This window comes from Vanellus vanellus (assembly GCF_965231255.1).
Source record: "Vanellus vanellus genome assembly, chromosome: 3".
NCBI classification, from domain to species: domain Eukaryota; kingdom Metazoa; phylum Chordata; class Aves; order Charadriiformes; family Charadriidae; genus Vanellus; species Vanellus vanellus.
The window spans coordinates 123,489,585-123,505,247 of record NC_138907.1 but is presented as its reverse complement, the minus strand read 5'-3'; the positions used below and the strand labels follow the sequence as shown (position 1 = coordinate 123,505,247).

At 45.9% G+C, this 15,663-nt stretch overlaps 1 protein-coding gene across 1 annotated transcript in view; it reads left to right on the top strand.

Annotated features, from left to right (window-relative positions):
- RUNX2 (RUNX family transcription factor 2) overlaps window positions 1-15,663 on the top strand; it is a gene marked incomplete at its 5' end in the record, with an annotated part of 158,037 nt that overhangs the window by 47,094 nt on the left and 95,280 nt on the right. Inside the window, 2 exons of the mRNA XM_082480763.1 lie at window positions 1,280-1,453; window positions 11,441-11,602. Coding sequence (XP_082336889.1) covers window positions 1,280-1,453; window positions 11,441-11,602 — 336 coding nt within the window. The remainder of the gene's footprint in view (window positions 1-1,279; window positions 1,454-11,440; window positions 11,603-15,663) is intronic.

Sequence of the window (15,663 nt, the reverse complement as noted above, 5' to 3'; positions counted from 1 at the left end):
GTGGGTAACTTAGGGTAAGATTCATTCCATTTAATGTTGACTAATGGGGAGAGTGTCTAATTAAACTAGTCATGTGTGCTCCCTCTCTGTTCAGAGAAGGAAGAGAAAGCAAATTCAGAAGGTGAATCATCCCGTTTTAAGACTGGTGTCAGAGACAAATGAGATTAATTGCCCTCGGGAAGTAGCTATTTCTTTCCATTAACTGTAGAGGAAGTCTACATTAGAAGAGTTTAGACTAGATGCCTGATTTATGAATGGCTGAAGTTAAGTAAAATTAGTCCTGACCTTAATCTCTGTGCATGCCTGTTTCTCCATATGTTGAATGATAGAAATAACACCTTCTGTGCCTCTCGTTTAAAGGCACCAAAGGGCGAGGAGCATCCTATAACTGCTTTGGAAAGAAATCAAACCTAGGAGCAGAAATACAATCAGAGAAGGAAAGCCTTTGCTCTTGAAACATCTCAGTGAGAATATGAGCAGTACCATTTGGGGCGTCCTGTTGCGTTTGCCATTTTTCCCCTTTACATTTTGACAACCGAGCACCCGTAAATGACTTTTCCCAGTGCAGCCATACGGCGCAGGGGCAGTTAGCCTGAAGGCAGAGAAGAGGGAGCACTGAGGAAGGCGGACCATGCAAGGGAGCGTAGGACCCAGTCTTGGCCAGCAGCTTTGAAGGTTCTCCTTGTGATACTGCTCTTCTCAAATGACTATTTACTTTTTGGAAAAACTCCCAGAGGAATGAAAGCTAATGACTAACTGTGACAGAGTTTAAGAAAAAAAAAAAATAAATAAAAAAATAAGGGGAGAAGAAAAGCTTGCATTTCCGTAGCAAAAATCCACAAGATATAAACCAGGCATGGAATAATTGTCCCCCTTGATAACTTGTACTTACATATGAGGCTTGCTTTTGGAAGAGAAAGTTTGCCCCTTTAACTACCGAGTGTAGTTAAAGCAGCAAAAAAAAAAAAAAAAAAGACAAAAAAGACCTTGTGTGGGTGTCCTCATAAGTGCTTGTTTTGATCCAAATTGCAACGTGTTACACATCTGTATGGGCACAGCTGTACTCGCTAAGGCTTTCACCAGCACAACCAGGCCCAAAACCAAATCACCCCACCGATGTCGCTGTGTTATCGGGGGGAGCTGAGATACCTGTAAGTGCGTTAAATCTAATAACGGGTCCTTAGAGGCCATTTTGAGGTTTTTTTTTTGGGGGGGGGAGTGGTGTTAAATTCCTAAATCTTGTCATTAACGCTTTTATTTTATGATTTGCTGTTTCCAGGGCACAGACAGAAGCTTGATGACTCTAAACCTAGTTTGTTCTCTGAACGCCTCAGTGATTTAGGGCGCATTCCTCATCCCAGTATGAGAGTAGGGGTCCCGACCCAGAGCCCACGGCCCTCTCTGAACTCTGCACCAAGTCCTTTTAATCCACAAGGACAGAGTCAGATTACAGGTAAGAGACAGAACCATAGGTTTGACTTGCACAGGCAATGGTAGTAATTTGCTTATGGATATTTGTGTCTCAACTGCAGTTAAAGAGGCTGTTACAGAGCGAGAGATGTGTTCCAATCAAGGCTAGGTGGGAAGTGGATTTTTTTTGTAGTGTTTGGAGCTGAAAATGTCTCGCTTTTTTAAAAATACTTTTTTTTTTTTTTTTTTTTTTGTGTTCCGTAAATCCAAAACAGTCCAAAATAGTCAATCTGGGTAAATGGAGTAGGAATCTGGTGAAATTCCAACTGCCGCTTTGCTCTGCCTTGTCCTCCCTGTGTGCAATAGTACATGTTAGAATCAACGCTTTTATTCAGCGTTTTTATTTGGCGCTGGTGTTGAGGGAAGCAGCCGGCATTTAATGGTCTTTATACGGGAATAATAATACAATCTTCTCACGTGGCGGTTTCCTTTTAGCACCAGTGCTGACCACTGTTACAATAAACGAACTGGGTTATGGAAAAGTCTCCAAAGGTTGCTTTGAGGGTTGTATGCAACATTTATGATTGCATGCTGAGAGACAGATTTCATTGTGCTGAGAGAAATCATAAAGTCCCATGTGTCACGGATTATAAGACCGAAATAAGATGTTTAACTGCAGCTATGCCAGAAGTTTGCAACAAACCCATGAAGCCTCAAAAATAAACCATTTTTGTCATTTTTATAAATTCAGAGCTGGTTAATTTTTTTCAAAGAATATCAAAACAACCTCTACCTAATTTTGGCCATTTCTACACTCAGAATTTGTGCTGATGTGTTTGCGTCTGTCCTGGATGTGAAGAGGTGTTGCCCCTGACCAATTCACTCCCTAGAACTGTTGGAGAACTTCACCTAGATGCAAGTTCATCAACAAAACTCTGGGCTCAGTTTACCAGACTAGTTTAAAACTCAGTTTTGCTGCTATAGTTGCATCTATACGAGGAGACCTTTGCCAATCTCGTATACCAGTATTCCTTTACTGGTAAAGCACTCCTGGTATATACATAGTCTTTGTGTCAACCTAGGAAGATTTCTGGTTTCATGTTTCAAGTGGTTTTGACATGATACCAGCTGAAACTTAGTGGTTTTAACAAAGTGTTGTGGCTTTCTTCTTCTTTCTTTTTATTCTTTTTTAAGTTCAACGGGTTTATTAATTTGCAGTAAGGAAGAGAAGTGAGTGGGTTAATTTGAACCCAAAGCACTCAGAGAATTGAAACTAAAATTGTTCACATGAGCTATGGCAAAGTTCTCCCAGGTCCAGAAGTCTAGCTTTGACTAGCATAAAATGTTTACAATATAGTAAATATATTCCATAGGACCCATTACAAGGTACCTGCTGTCCACCAGCTTCCCAGAGCAGGTTTTTTGGCCAGGCTTATTGTTTTGTTTGTTGGACATGTGAAGTCAGGGCTCTTGTGCATATCATTTCTGGGTAAAATCTGCCAAACTATCTAAAGGGTGGGCTGAAGGAGGATGGAGCCAGGCTCTTTTCAGTGGTTCCCAGTGACAGGACGAGGGGCAATGGGCACAAGTTAGAACACAGGAAGTTCCATTCAAATACACGGAAAAACTTCTTTACGGTGAGGGTGACAGAGCACTGGCACAGGCTGCCCAGGGAGGTTGTGGAGTCCTCTTCTCTGGAGATTTTCAAGACCCGCCTGGATGCAGTCCTGAGGGATGTGCTCTGGGCAATCCTGCTTTGGCAGGGGAGTGGGGCTAGATGATCTCTAGAGGTCCCTTCCAACTCTGAAAATTCCGTAATTCCGTGATTCCGTGAAACTAAAGCCCAATGTTTTTTCTAACGTACTGTCTTCTGTCTGGCGATGCTTGGGGGCGTTGTTCCTGAGAAAACAGGGGGAAAATCTGGGGCTATAATCAGCTTTTTTTCCTTCTTCCTTGTGCCTCCATAGTTTACCTATTGTGCAACACTATATCTAGGAATGAAAGAGGGTGAAATTCTTCCTGACCCCATCTGGTGATCAGCTTATGCCCTGAAGCACGAGAACTGAGATCCCCTTGTAATTTTCTCCCTAGCTAAGTGTAACCTCATATGCTGCTCTCATTCACATAAATGCCTCCTGTAGAAAATGTTCTGCTGGGTTTGATTAATAGAGTACTTCTCTGCCTCCTTATGAATCAGTAGCAGCATTTACAGATCCGGGAGGTGAAAACTTCAGATGAGCTTTAAATAAGCCTGACTGGAAACGAAGCTGTGTGGCGTTCGCTGTCTTCTCTGCAAATATAAGAGTCAGCGGTTCGAAGTACCAGCTGAGACTTCATTGAGAGAGGGGAGATGCGGTGCTGGTGGGGCAGAGGGAAGTGAGCTGAGCCCAGGAAGGCAGGCTGACTTTCCCGTCTATTGTGGATTATGTGCTTTTCTTGCCGGATAAACTCACGGTCGCGGGATGCTTTAGAATCTCAAATTGCTCTAATTTCCCTCAAAAGAGTGAGGACTTGGCTGCTTATTAAAGTGTGAAGTGAGTAAGTGGTCTGATACAGTATTTCCCATGTTCTTCCCTACTCTTCTCTCCTCAATTTAGAAAAGTCAGACACCCAGCCCTCAGAGGCTGGTCGTTAGCTCTCTGGTAGCCCTCCCATTTAATAAGGTGATTAAGCACGAGCATGTTACATCGATGCGAGATCTGTGAATTGTGCTGCCTTCCCCACAAGGCTTTTTGGTGCTCTTCAGGACGTTGATTGTAATCTGTAAAGCTCTACGCGCTTTGATGTTCCACTGAAGCTCTGGGCTGCTTTTTGCGGACAGTCCCTCCGAGTTCTTCTGGGATGAATGGATGCTCGTTGCCACACAAACCGTGCCAAGGAGAGACAAAGGTGACGCCGCAGACGAGGCACCTCTTTGATCGGGTGTTAGATGACCGTGGGTAATTGCTAAACGTCCGCCTGTTTGGTGTGGTAGTAGGGAGTGAGCTGCTTGGGCTGTCCGTCTCCACCAGTTTCCTTGTTGCGGTGCGATATTCAGTGGGAATCCCACTGGCTGCTTAACATGGTCACTGGGCTGGTATGGCCTGGGTATGTATTGAAAGGAGAATAGGCCCTTGTCTGAAACGCAAGGATTTTTTTCTTACCTTTATTAGAATTAACCAAGCATTCCTTTAGAAATACCCTTATTTCTTAATCTTTTTACCTAGTAATTTAGGGAAAATAATTAATTCCTAATAACTTTAACAGTAAATACTGGTTTCCTATGACAAAATCCATATTATTGCTGGTAAGCACATAAACTGTTTTTGTTTCGTTCCACTTGAGCTCTTGCATAGCTATTGCATGATTAAACAGAAATAATATTTAAAGCCTGGCTGGCCCACACCTGAGTCTGACAGACCTCAGCACTTTGGGGTTCACTCTTGTATTTCTTTTCTCTGTCTAGGTTGTGTTTATTTTCTTAGAGTATCAGAGTACAGGTTTTACAAATCACGGCACAGTCCTAAACCTACCACAGGACCGGGCTGTGGCAGTACAAGGCACAGGGTTGCCCTTATTCAACATGGCATTTTAACTAGGATTCTGCAAAAGCAACATCGCAGGGTCATTAAAAAACAAATCGTCCAATAAGCAGATGCCTTTGCTGAGGCAACGCAGATTCAATTTGAACCCTGCTTGCTGCCCGTAAATCAGGAATCCTGTCTGTTCACATTTGGATACTGCTATATTTGCTGGTGGGTTTTTTTTTTTTTTCCCTTTCCCTAACGGCGCTCGCACAACTTGCTCACGTATCCGATTACATTCCCATTCAGACACAGAGCTGTTGCATCAGTGTTTCGGTACGAAAGGAGGCAAACTGTTGTTTTTCCAAAACGCAACTGGTGAGGATTAGCTTCTATGGGCCGGGAAAAGCCACGGGCGTAATGGCAGGAATGCGGTCGGCGCGAGGACCCCGGCGGCTGGGCTGCGGGGACTGCGAAGTGGGAGTTAAGTGAGGTTTCATGCTCCATCACCGCTGTGGCACCGTCTGATCTATAGGCAACCTGTGACTTTCATCACTGAAATAACAGCGCTCAAAAGCAGGTCCCGTGAAATCTTTTTTTTTCCTTTTCCTCTTCCCCTCCCTATGCATTTCAGGGACGTTGCGCTTCAGTTTCCCATCATTTTTAGGGAAGTAGGAAGCAGATTTAAAGGTTTACCTGGAAGTTAGTGCGGGGAGGCATCTCCGCTGGCAGGCAGGGACTGGTTTCAGGCACAGCGTACGCTGAGTCTGCTGGGAAGAAGAGCACGGGCAGAAAGCACCTTCGACTCTCAGGTGGGGGGTGAGGATGGCACCAGCTGAGCCCTCCTTAAGTCCCCCCGTTCAGGACTTGCCGGCAAGGGGCTGGATGCTGCCCTTTTGCAGAGCCGGGGAGAAGGCAGAAAGCCGTGCTCATCACAGCCTTGCCCTGCGCTCCGGATATGCAGCTGTGCAGCATCTGCCTCAAAGACCAGTGTCTGTTCTCCGAGACCCGTCAGCTGCAGGACAGGTTGGATACAGAAAGGGAGTAGCTGTTATTAGAGCAGCACCGTGCAAGTGCCCTGCCAGGGGTTGGCTGTGTTTTACCTGGGACCGGCAGCGCTCTGAGGCACGCACCAGTTTGTAGCTGGTGCACATCAGTCTGAGAGCGCCTCAAACAAAGGACGTGGTTGCCTGGAACAGCTAATTTAGAAGCAGTCCGAGTAATAGGCTTGTAGGGTGAATTTTGCCTTTCAGCTCACTGTAACGTGGCAAAAAAAAGCAACAAAACTGAGTGGAGGAGGTGGCGGAGCTTGGATTTCTGCTGCCGTGAACACAAGGGTGGCTGCAGTCCACTGTATTTTGTACAAATTGATTGCATCCTTCAGGCGACTGGCGAGTTGCCATCGTGAACCTCCGTTTGGTAAAGCTTGTGTCCCTCCTATTAAAGTATTCCTTCAACTTTATTTTTTCCCCCGCTTTACAATTTTTGTTGCCCTACTGGTATGATTTGTTCAGTTTGGGTTTGTTTTTTTTTTTCTTTTAGAAATGGGACTCTTGGGGGATGAGGGGGGAGAAATGATTTCAGAGGTTCTTCAGGGCAAAACCTGGTCCCGGTTATACTTCTGTACATTGAGGTGTAACTTCATTGGATTTGACCTCATCGATCGAACCGGGCAATTCGGATCAAGCCCCGGGCTTTGAAAGATGCCTAAGAAATAGTCAGCGAAGAGGAGCAGGTTGCATTTCTCTTGTTGTTGTTGTTTTGCTGGGAGGGGGGGTGTTACAACAATAGCTGGGTTACTCCTGCAGAAAGTTATCTTGGCTTTGTTAAGATCAGAAGCGAGGATGTTTGCTTGAAGTGTTGACCAAAGATAGCTCCGGACAACTTGCTTTTTAATAGCGGCAGTAGCACTAATACGATCGGCAGCAGCCAGTGCTGGAGCTGATGGCTGGATTTAAATGTGAGCGAGTTTGCAAAGTGTGTGCACGCGTGTGATGTTGGGGGGTTACAGACGATACGCTGAGGAGCTGCGAGCCTGTGAGCATGGTCTGATCGTGTCATTCAGCTTGGGAAATGGGAAATTGATTTTTTTTTTTTTTTTTCCTATAATAAATCTGTGTGCTTCATAATCCAGTGCCGAAGCAGTCAGAAAAGTCATTTTTCAGGGCTATTTACAGTTTTTTTCCTTCTCTCCGTTGACACTTCAGAACGTTTCCATTGAAGGAAGAGAAGTCACGTTGTCGGAGAGCCAATATCATCAGTGGGAGAATGGGTCACTGGGGCTTTTTTTTCATTCTTTCTTTTTTTTTTTTTTTAGTTTTTTACAGTGCATCCAATCTTGGACTGATTCTTAAAACTGCTTATTGTCCATTAAGCATCAATGTCCGTCGATGCAGTCAACCGCAGGCCACAAGGGTCAAGAACCATCTATACCTCCCACTGACTAAGCGTGGCGGTAAAACCTAGACACAAAATAATTCGCAGTGCTCAAGATTTCCTGCTTCGGCGAGGTTTACCTGGAAGTGCAAACAGGACGGAGCTGTTTGTGCATTAGTTTAGCCTTCGCCCCGCTGACTCGTCTCAGCCGAGCTGTGCCCAGGCTTCCTTAGCACACACACGATATGCCCTGTTGTGAACGAATATGCTGTAAAGCCGCTCTTTCCTTCACACCCACGCGGGCATAACAGAAATGTTTACGAAAGGAGGACTGCTCTTAGTAATCACTCCAAAATTTTCAAGTGCAAATGCCAACTCGAAGTGGCCCTCTGCCTCTTTTGCCGTTGTTGAATGCTCTGCTAGCCCTTCCCCGTGGCTGTTGTAGGGGAAGATGCGGGGCTTTTTCCCGAGCTGTTCACTGTATTTTTATATTAGATTTTTGCCTTGTTTCGGAGGGATTCCTTTAGGGAGGAATCCACACTTGCTCTGCCTTAGAGCTCTGAGGTTTCTTATCTGGTCTGGGCTTTTTGTGTTTGGGAAGATGTGCTGTGCCTGCAGAGCACGTGGTGCTTCGGGTGACGGCGCAAAGCCCCTGGCCTGCAGGGACCCGGAGGACACGGGCGAGCCCACTGGCCGGAGCAAACGAGGAAGCTGGCCTCTGGTGTAGGAGGCCAAGGAAAACCTCTCATAAATCCGCTCCTAGCTTCTTCCCTGCTGGTATGTGCTAAATAGTCACTCCATGTCTTACGTGCCCGAGCGAGGAGGAGGTGACCCTCCTAAGGACATCAGTGTGTTTCCCTCAGAAGCATCTGTGTGGATCTGCTTTGGAAGTGCTGTTCTGGCAGCTGGCACCTCTCTGCGGTGCTCCCAGCACCCCCTTCCCCTCAGGAGGTTTGGGTTGGTGGCATGTGGGACCAGAAGAGATGGGCTGGTTGGGCCTCAGCAGCCAAAGTCTCTGCTCCGGCAGCACTGCAAGGAACATCTGCTGGTGGGACCAAAGGGTGCCACGTGAGACCCAGCTGCACGTCTGTCTTCAAGGACTAGACGGGGCAGCTTTGGACTCTGCCTCGTGACATTTTACTCTGGGGATTGGGCAACACCACTGAGCAGTGACATTTGCCCTGTGGGCTAGCAGATCTCCTTTGACTTGTCAAGGCGAAGGCATTTAGCTGCTCTCTCCTCTCACGTCCATGCAAACCTTGGTGGCTATCAGTCAGTGAGGCTGGTTTTAGGGCATTTACTCTGGTGAAAGTTCTACCTTCACTTTCTGGTTTCCTAATGGACCAAAGATAACTCTTGAAGCCAGTTGGCCCCAGGGCAAAATCCCCCACCCTGCCTCAGCCGTGACCTCAGCCGTACCTCCATGTGGAGGAATCGCAGTAACCCTCCAGCCTGGGGTGTTGCGACCTCCTCCTCAGTCACTGAGCTCTGATGCATCATCTGATGTTCGATTGGGTTGGGGATTTTCCTCTTTATTATTTCCCATTCCCTGAGAAGACATGATCTCATTTCCCTGGAGCTAAGCTGGTTGCATTCTAGTTTCAGAGGGGCTGAAGTTTGCACCTGAATATCGGGGTTGAAAGCATCCAGCCCAGATAAGCACCCTATTTTCTGAATTAGGTACTCAGAGAGTGCCTGCACCTTAACGAAATGACGGACTAAATATGCAATATATCATTATTGTCCTTAAATTTAGGTAGAAATTGTGTCAAACGGAGGTTGGGTGAGTTACCCAGGTCCCACAGGAGATCTGCTTCAGGGCCAGAAGCAGATAAGTCACAGCACAGTGTCTTCACTAACAGTGCGTCCTCTTTTTTCATTTTCTCTAAAATACTTTGCAGTTTAAAATCTCACAGTATTGGAGTCACGGAGAGCTGAAATCAGATATATATATCTACAAAAGAAATGTGGCATTGCGGCTCTGAAGTTGAAGTGAGCTATAGAAGCCGTGTACCAATTTAAGCTAGATGTCATAAGAATACATTATATGTTTTCGGGTGAACCGAGGGTCCATCCAGCACTGTATTGTGACTCTGACTGCTTTGAAAGACCGCTTTTTGCCATTCGTCCTTCTTGTGTCCGCACAGACATTCACAGTTGTTGGGTTAGGGATGTTAGGTGTAACACCAAGCCTAGCGAGGGTGTTCAAAGTGGTGAGGCTGCCAGAGATGCTCGAGATCTTCTCACGCTACGAGGATTGCACTACCAGAAGTGGCATGACCCTTCAAAAGACAGCTCCTTTCCTGAGGTTTCCACCATCTTAGGCCAAAATCCTGTGAAAACATCCTCTGCCGTGATTTTTTTTCCTAGCCTTTACCTGCTGTATAATTTCCTCTCAGCGTTGGAGCTAACTTAAAACCAAAACTTTAAGGGACTCTGTTTTTGGATTCGGAAGCAGAGATTGAAAAGCTCTTGGAGTTTGAAGGAGCTTGGATTTGAGATTGTGCTCCTGACACATCATTAATTTTAAGATTGTTTTCCCAGCAAGCCTAGGCTTTCCGTTCCCAGTTGAAGATCATTTACCATTGACTGAATGGTGAATTATAGTAGTGGAATGAGGCAGAGAAATATGTCGATATCAGATATAACAACGAGCAGTCAGTCAGATTTGAACCTGCGCCAATCTATACAACCCTAGCCTTGAAATTGTTAAAACAAAGAAGTTCATTACATTTAATGATCAAGTGTCCTTCGGATTTCTGAGGAGTTTATGTTAACCATTTATATTACTCAGCTCTAATATAAATGGCAAACTCCAGGAAAATCCTCTTAAAATTAACTTGGAAAGTTGTTTTTTTTTTTTATATATATCTATATATCTATATAGTTATTTTGCTTCAAGGAAGTATCTGCTTTCCAGACATCTCTTCAAACAAATCATGTCTGAACAGAAAAAATAAACACAGAATAGCTGAAACGACAAGGTTTTGCTGTGTGGACGAGCAGGGAAAGGAGTTAAAAAAAGAAGAAAAAAAAAAAAAAGTTAAATTTCCTGAAAAAGTGCCTTTGCTTATGCCATGTGGCTATCACATTGCTGTCTACAAAGCAGAGCCCTGACACTGTGCTCTGATGTAGCTGGTTCTCCAAATCGAATGGACCTGATGTGCGTCACTGAAAATATTGGGGAGAATTTGGAGGGATGCGCCACAGTTTCTGTGAACCAGTTCAGAAGCAGTTTTCTGTTTATCGTGCAGTGCCCAAACCAAACTTTGGGCTTGAAAGTGCTTTGGTAAAGAAATAAAAATAATAATTTATGAGGCATTCAGTGGTATCTTTATCATCAGATATTAATTGAGAGCAAATGGTGTATAAATCCAAACACCAGTGAGGAAAATTAGGTCTCCCTCTCTCTCACTCAGGGCAATCCACCAGTGCTTCAGCAAAAAATAAACTGTATTTACCCTTAAAATCATTTCCTCCATAGTGAGCTGTAGCAAGTACATCAAAAGGCATCATTAGCTTCCGATAGTTATCCCAAACCATTTGGTTTCATACTGTTGTAATTGAGGTGACTGTAGGTAATTGGGCCAGCATCCAAATGTGACATTTTTTGGACGGATGCTGATAAGATTAATGACATTTTCCTTCTTGGATAGTATTTTCAGCACTGAAAACGCTACTGTGTAATGTTTGAACTGGATAACTCCTTGACAGCCTTGCCAAGTGCTGACTGTAGAGTTTCCCCACCTCTGAAGTCCGTTCCCTAAGCTCAGACCTGGGTCTCGTGCTTGCTGTCCGCTTATCTGTCCGGATCCTGGAGGACTGGCGAGTCTTGGTATAACACGCTGTTAGACCCGGACAAGAGACACCAGGAATTTGCAGCACAGCTGCTAGATCTTTTAAAACTCGGCTCACTGCTCCGTTCATGTCCCCAAAAACTTGTTACGGTGAGGGAAAAGCACAGGGCGAGACTTGAGTCCTAGAGGAGCAGGTTGTGTTTCATTATATTCTCATTCCTTGTAGGACTGATGTGTGTATGTTCGCTAATCCCAACTCTTTCAATTAGGCTGTTGCTGCCCCAAAATTTTTCTTCCTTTTTAAAAATTTTTCTTTTCTTTTTTTTTTTTTTTTTTTTTTCCTTTTTTCCCTAGACCCCAGGCAAGCGCAGTCATCCCCGCCATGGTCCTATGACCAGTCTTACCCATCCTACTTGAGCCAGATGACTTCACCGTCCATTCACTCCACAACTCCCCTGTCCTCCACTCGAGGTACGGGACTTCCAGCCATCACCGATGTGCCCAGACGCCTCTCAGGTAAAGACCGTGTTTTGCCTAAAACAATTATGCAGATAGGAACAGGACTGGCAGAGGCTGCCGGCGTGGCCTCAGACAAACCTTCATAAGAAGAGCAAAGCTCAGTCGGTGATAACAGGGTTAGTGCACGGCGGAGGGGGGGGTCAAAGTCCCTTTTTTTTCTGAAGTGGAAGAGCTGCTGTGTTGCTCTGAGCATGAATCGGTTGAATGTCTCTAGGTCCTTTTCCGATCAGACTATTTTTAAATTGTGAACATAATCCTGTGAAAAAAATTATCTCTTTTTTTTTTTTTTTTTTTTTTTGCCCCTACAAGAGGATGTTTACTTGCATGTTTCAAAGTAATTGTGATATTCTCTATTTTTTGGTGCTTTATTTTTGTGGTGTGCGTGATGTTAAGCATCCTGACAGGTAGATGACTTGTTTCTTCACTAGTTAAGGCTCAGGTTCATTCTCCCGCATTGCAATCCAGTAGCTCAAGAAAGCCTATTTCCTTAGTTAATGTGTACTTAAGATGCCTATCAGAAACTAGCTGAGTCATTTTAGGGTAAAGATTGGACAAATTGTGCTTTGGAATGATGCAGGAGAGAGGAAATACGTTTAGGAACATAGACAAGACGGCAGCGAGGAGCTGAGACTTTTTTTTTTTTTTTTTTTATCTATCAAACAAATGTACATTTACATACTGTGCAATTCATCTCTAAAGGTTTCAGTGATAAAACCATCTGTGTGAAGTAATCTGATTGCCCCAAAGTAAGATAGAGCCTGTCATGGCACACAGTCACCTTGTATATCTTGCCAAAAATGAGGAACCTTAGGGGAGGGAGGCTCAGTATTAAAACTCCGACCTTGCAAGTGTGGAAATATTAGCAGCGTATGCCAAAAAAGCATGTGTAATGTAAAGAAAGCCTTTATGATTCATTAATGAAAACCAAAGAATCAGTCTTATTACATCTATTTTTTGCATGTTTGCAAGACATCATTATAATCTTGGATGCTGCTGCCATACACCTGTTTGACTCGCAGCCAGGTGAATTTCTCGCTGTCGTGTTTTCCCCTTCCACCAAGCTCATCGCGCTGGAAACGTTGATGCCTCCGCCGAGCTGCATCGCTGACGCGCTGAACTGCAGCCAGCAGGCGTGTGGGGTTTGATTAGAGCAGGCTCCTTGATTGCTTTCATCTCGGAGGAGGGAAGCTTTGTTTCTCAAACAAACAGCTGCAAACCCCTCAGCGTTCCTAGCGCGCTCTGCCTTCTCCGAGATGCCGGACGTCTCCGTGGGGGCCGAGGGTTGGAGGCCGGCGGAGCAGGTTCCCGCGGGCTCTCCCTGCAACGCGCTGACTGCGTTCAAAAAACTTGACGGGCTCGATGCTGAGGAAGTGCTTTGTTTGGCCTGAAACAGGTTGCCTTTGAGTGGGAGCCTCCTCCTGACGGTCTGTGTTGTCGAATGGGTTATTTTTGCAATTGTGCCCCCAGCAATACCTCCGGGAAGGGCTGGGCCGGGACCGCAGCAGCTGTACCACCACCGACTTGCCCTGCAGCCCTCGCTTGTCTGTGTGCACTCAGACGTGAGCGCCTGGCGTGTGGGCACAGGCAGAATGACTAACAGCCCTGGCTGTGTACATTAGGTGGCCGCCGACTGAACTTTTCGGCTGCGCTCTACGGTCGGTTGCCTTCACGCTTCTTGCCCTTCATCTTTTGGGGGCTCGCCCGACGCCTCCTCTTCCCTTTTCCCAGTGTGGGGAGCTTGCTTCCAGTTAGATTCGAGATTGGAAAAGGGGACTTTGATCTTCCACGAGTGCCAGAGGTTGTCTGCAGTGTTTGCTGACGTTCAGAAACGCGGAGCGGCGTTCCTGGGTGGAGGGCGAGCTCTGAGGCTCAGGCTGCAAAGAGGCGCGTTGCGGCCGCGGCCGCAAACCCGGCGGTTCCTCTCCGGGGTTTCTACCCCGCAGTGCCACAGGGAGGGAAGGCGCGATCCGACCCCTTTTGTGTATAAAGCAGAGAGAGAAACGCGAGTGTAAAGCTGCCACTTACAGCAACCAGTTTATCCCTCGCACTCGGAGAAGCGCAGATCTCCACTCAGTTACGTGATGCCGCAATCAGAGGAGAGCAGAGCTTTGACAGGGGGAAAAGTGGCTGGTAAGAAACACTAAAAACGTTAGAAAACTTCAGGCACCTCCAGCGCATGAGGGAGAAATTAGAGTTTTACAAGACCTTGAATAAAACCAAACTTTGCTTTCCGATACAGTGGCAGAAATCTGATTATCAAGGCTGTTAAAAGTATACAAGGTAATTTTAATGAATGCCATATTTACTGCCTGTTGCTTAACATCATGCAGGAGGAAAAATGGGTAAAATTTCCCCCTTAGGCCTTGGATGTCACACCTACAGCCACAGGACTTCCTACCTGCCACAATTTCACATCACCCAGCCTTTCCACAGGCGTCCATGGCCCTGCCTAGACAACTGCTTAAGTTCTGCTCACCCAGACGTTGAAAATATAAATAATAAATATATATATAATATATATATAAATATAAAGCAATTTGTCCTTCAGAAGCGTAGTTCCTGGTTGTATTGTCAGTGGCAGCCCTCAAGAGCTATTTTTGATGGTACTCCCGTGATCAGAAACACATCCATCCCGTGGCCAAAATGGTGTTGTTCCTCCCCATCCTAGGAGGGGGCCATCTCCTGGTAATGAGGACGCCTGTGTTTCAATCACGGATTTAGGCTGAGCATCAGAAGAGGTTTGGGGCTGTAGGACAGGAGGTGACGGGGGACTGCCATAGCAGTTCATAGAATCACAGAACGGTTAGAGTTGGAAGGGACCTTGAAGATCATCTAGTTCCAAACCCGCTGCCGTGGCCAGGATCAGCCTCCACTAGACCTGGTTGCTCAAAGCCCCATCCAACCTGGCCTTGGAGTTCTCATGCAGTTCTCCGTCCCGTGGGAGAGGGGAAAAGGGCAGCAGGCTGCAATCCTGAGGAGTTATTCGGTCAGGCCGATGTAACGTGGCTGAACTGGTCGTGTCGGTGTCTAGACTGATTTCTTTGCACAACTGAAATGTTTGCATGGATGCTGCAGGCACGTGCAAATGAGTGCCCACGGCTGTCAAACTTCAATTATTCATCTTTTATTCTCCAAATGGGGACTGGGGCTGTGTTTGCAGTGTCGTACAACGAATTAACAATGTGTCACCCATATTTGGGCAGTTTTCAACAGCAATAGCTGAAAAGCAAAGCAAAAAAAGATTATCTGGCATCACCGGTGCAACTTTTGAACCAATGATCTCTCTGGTGCATAAGTCTCATGTTCGTATGAAGAATGAATAAAAAATAAGCTCAGGAGGCCATGCAACTGACTTACCTTATTGCACCAACTCCGTCATGAAAAGAGCTGGATTCCCCCTGTTTTATTAAAATATCTGTCTGCTCAGACTTCCCCAGAAGACAGTGAAAGTTGGTGGCCTAGCAGATTAATATTCTTAATTAAATAATATTGTAGTGGAAACCATGGGAATATATGAACGTGGTCATTTTAGAGAGAGTTTTGCCTGAGGGACCTGGTCTTATTGCATGATTCATAGCGAATGCACTCAGTCTTTGTGTCCTATGCATAACCAAAGTGCATGTGGGATGGGGAGCGTGAGTGTCTATTATCTAATTAATGCCTATGATTCATATAAATACACATCGCGGCCGTTTTACATAAAGCTTTGGGACTGATCCAGCAGGTCCTCAGCACATGCAAGGTTCAGAGCAGGGAGTACAGGTCGGGTTGTTCCTGTAAGTCACAAGAGGGCTGCTCCGCAGCAGGTGAAGGAGGTACGGGTATAGACGTCCCCAGGGTAGACTTCCGCATCTGAGACACCCTCAGCTCCCTTTTGAGTCAGTGGGGACAAACTGGCATTTGCGGGACTTGACCAGTCTGCAGATGAGCTGTACTGGTCGCCGGCAGGGCCTTGGAAGAGCCTGTTTGTCTCCGCGGGCTCTAAAGCGAGCCCAGGTAAGGACTTCAGGTACGGGCACGTCTGGTCTGATAGTCTGCCTTTGGTGAGGTGATTTAAG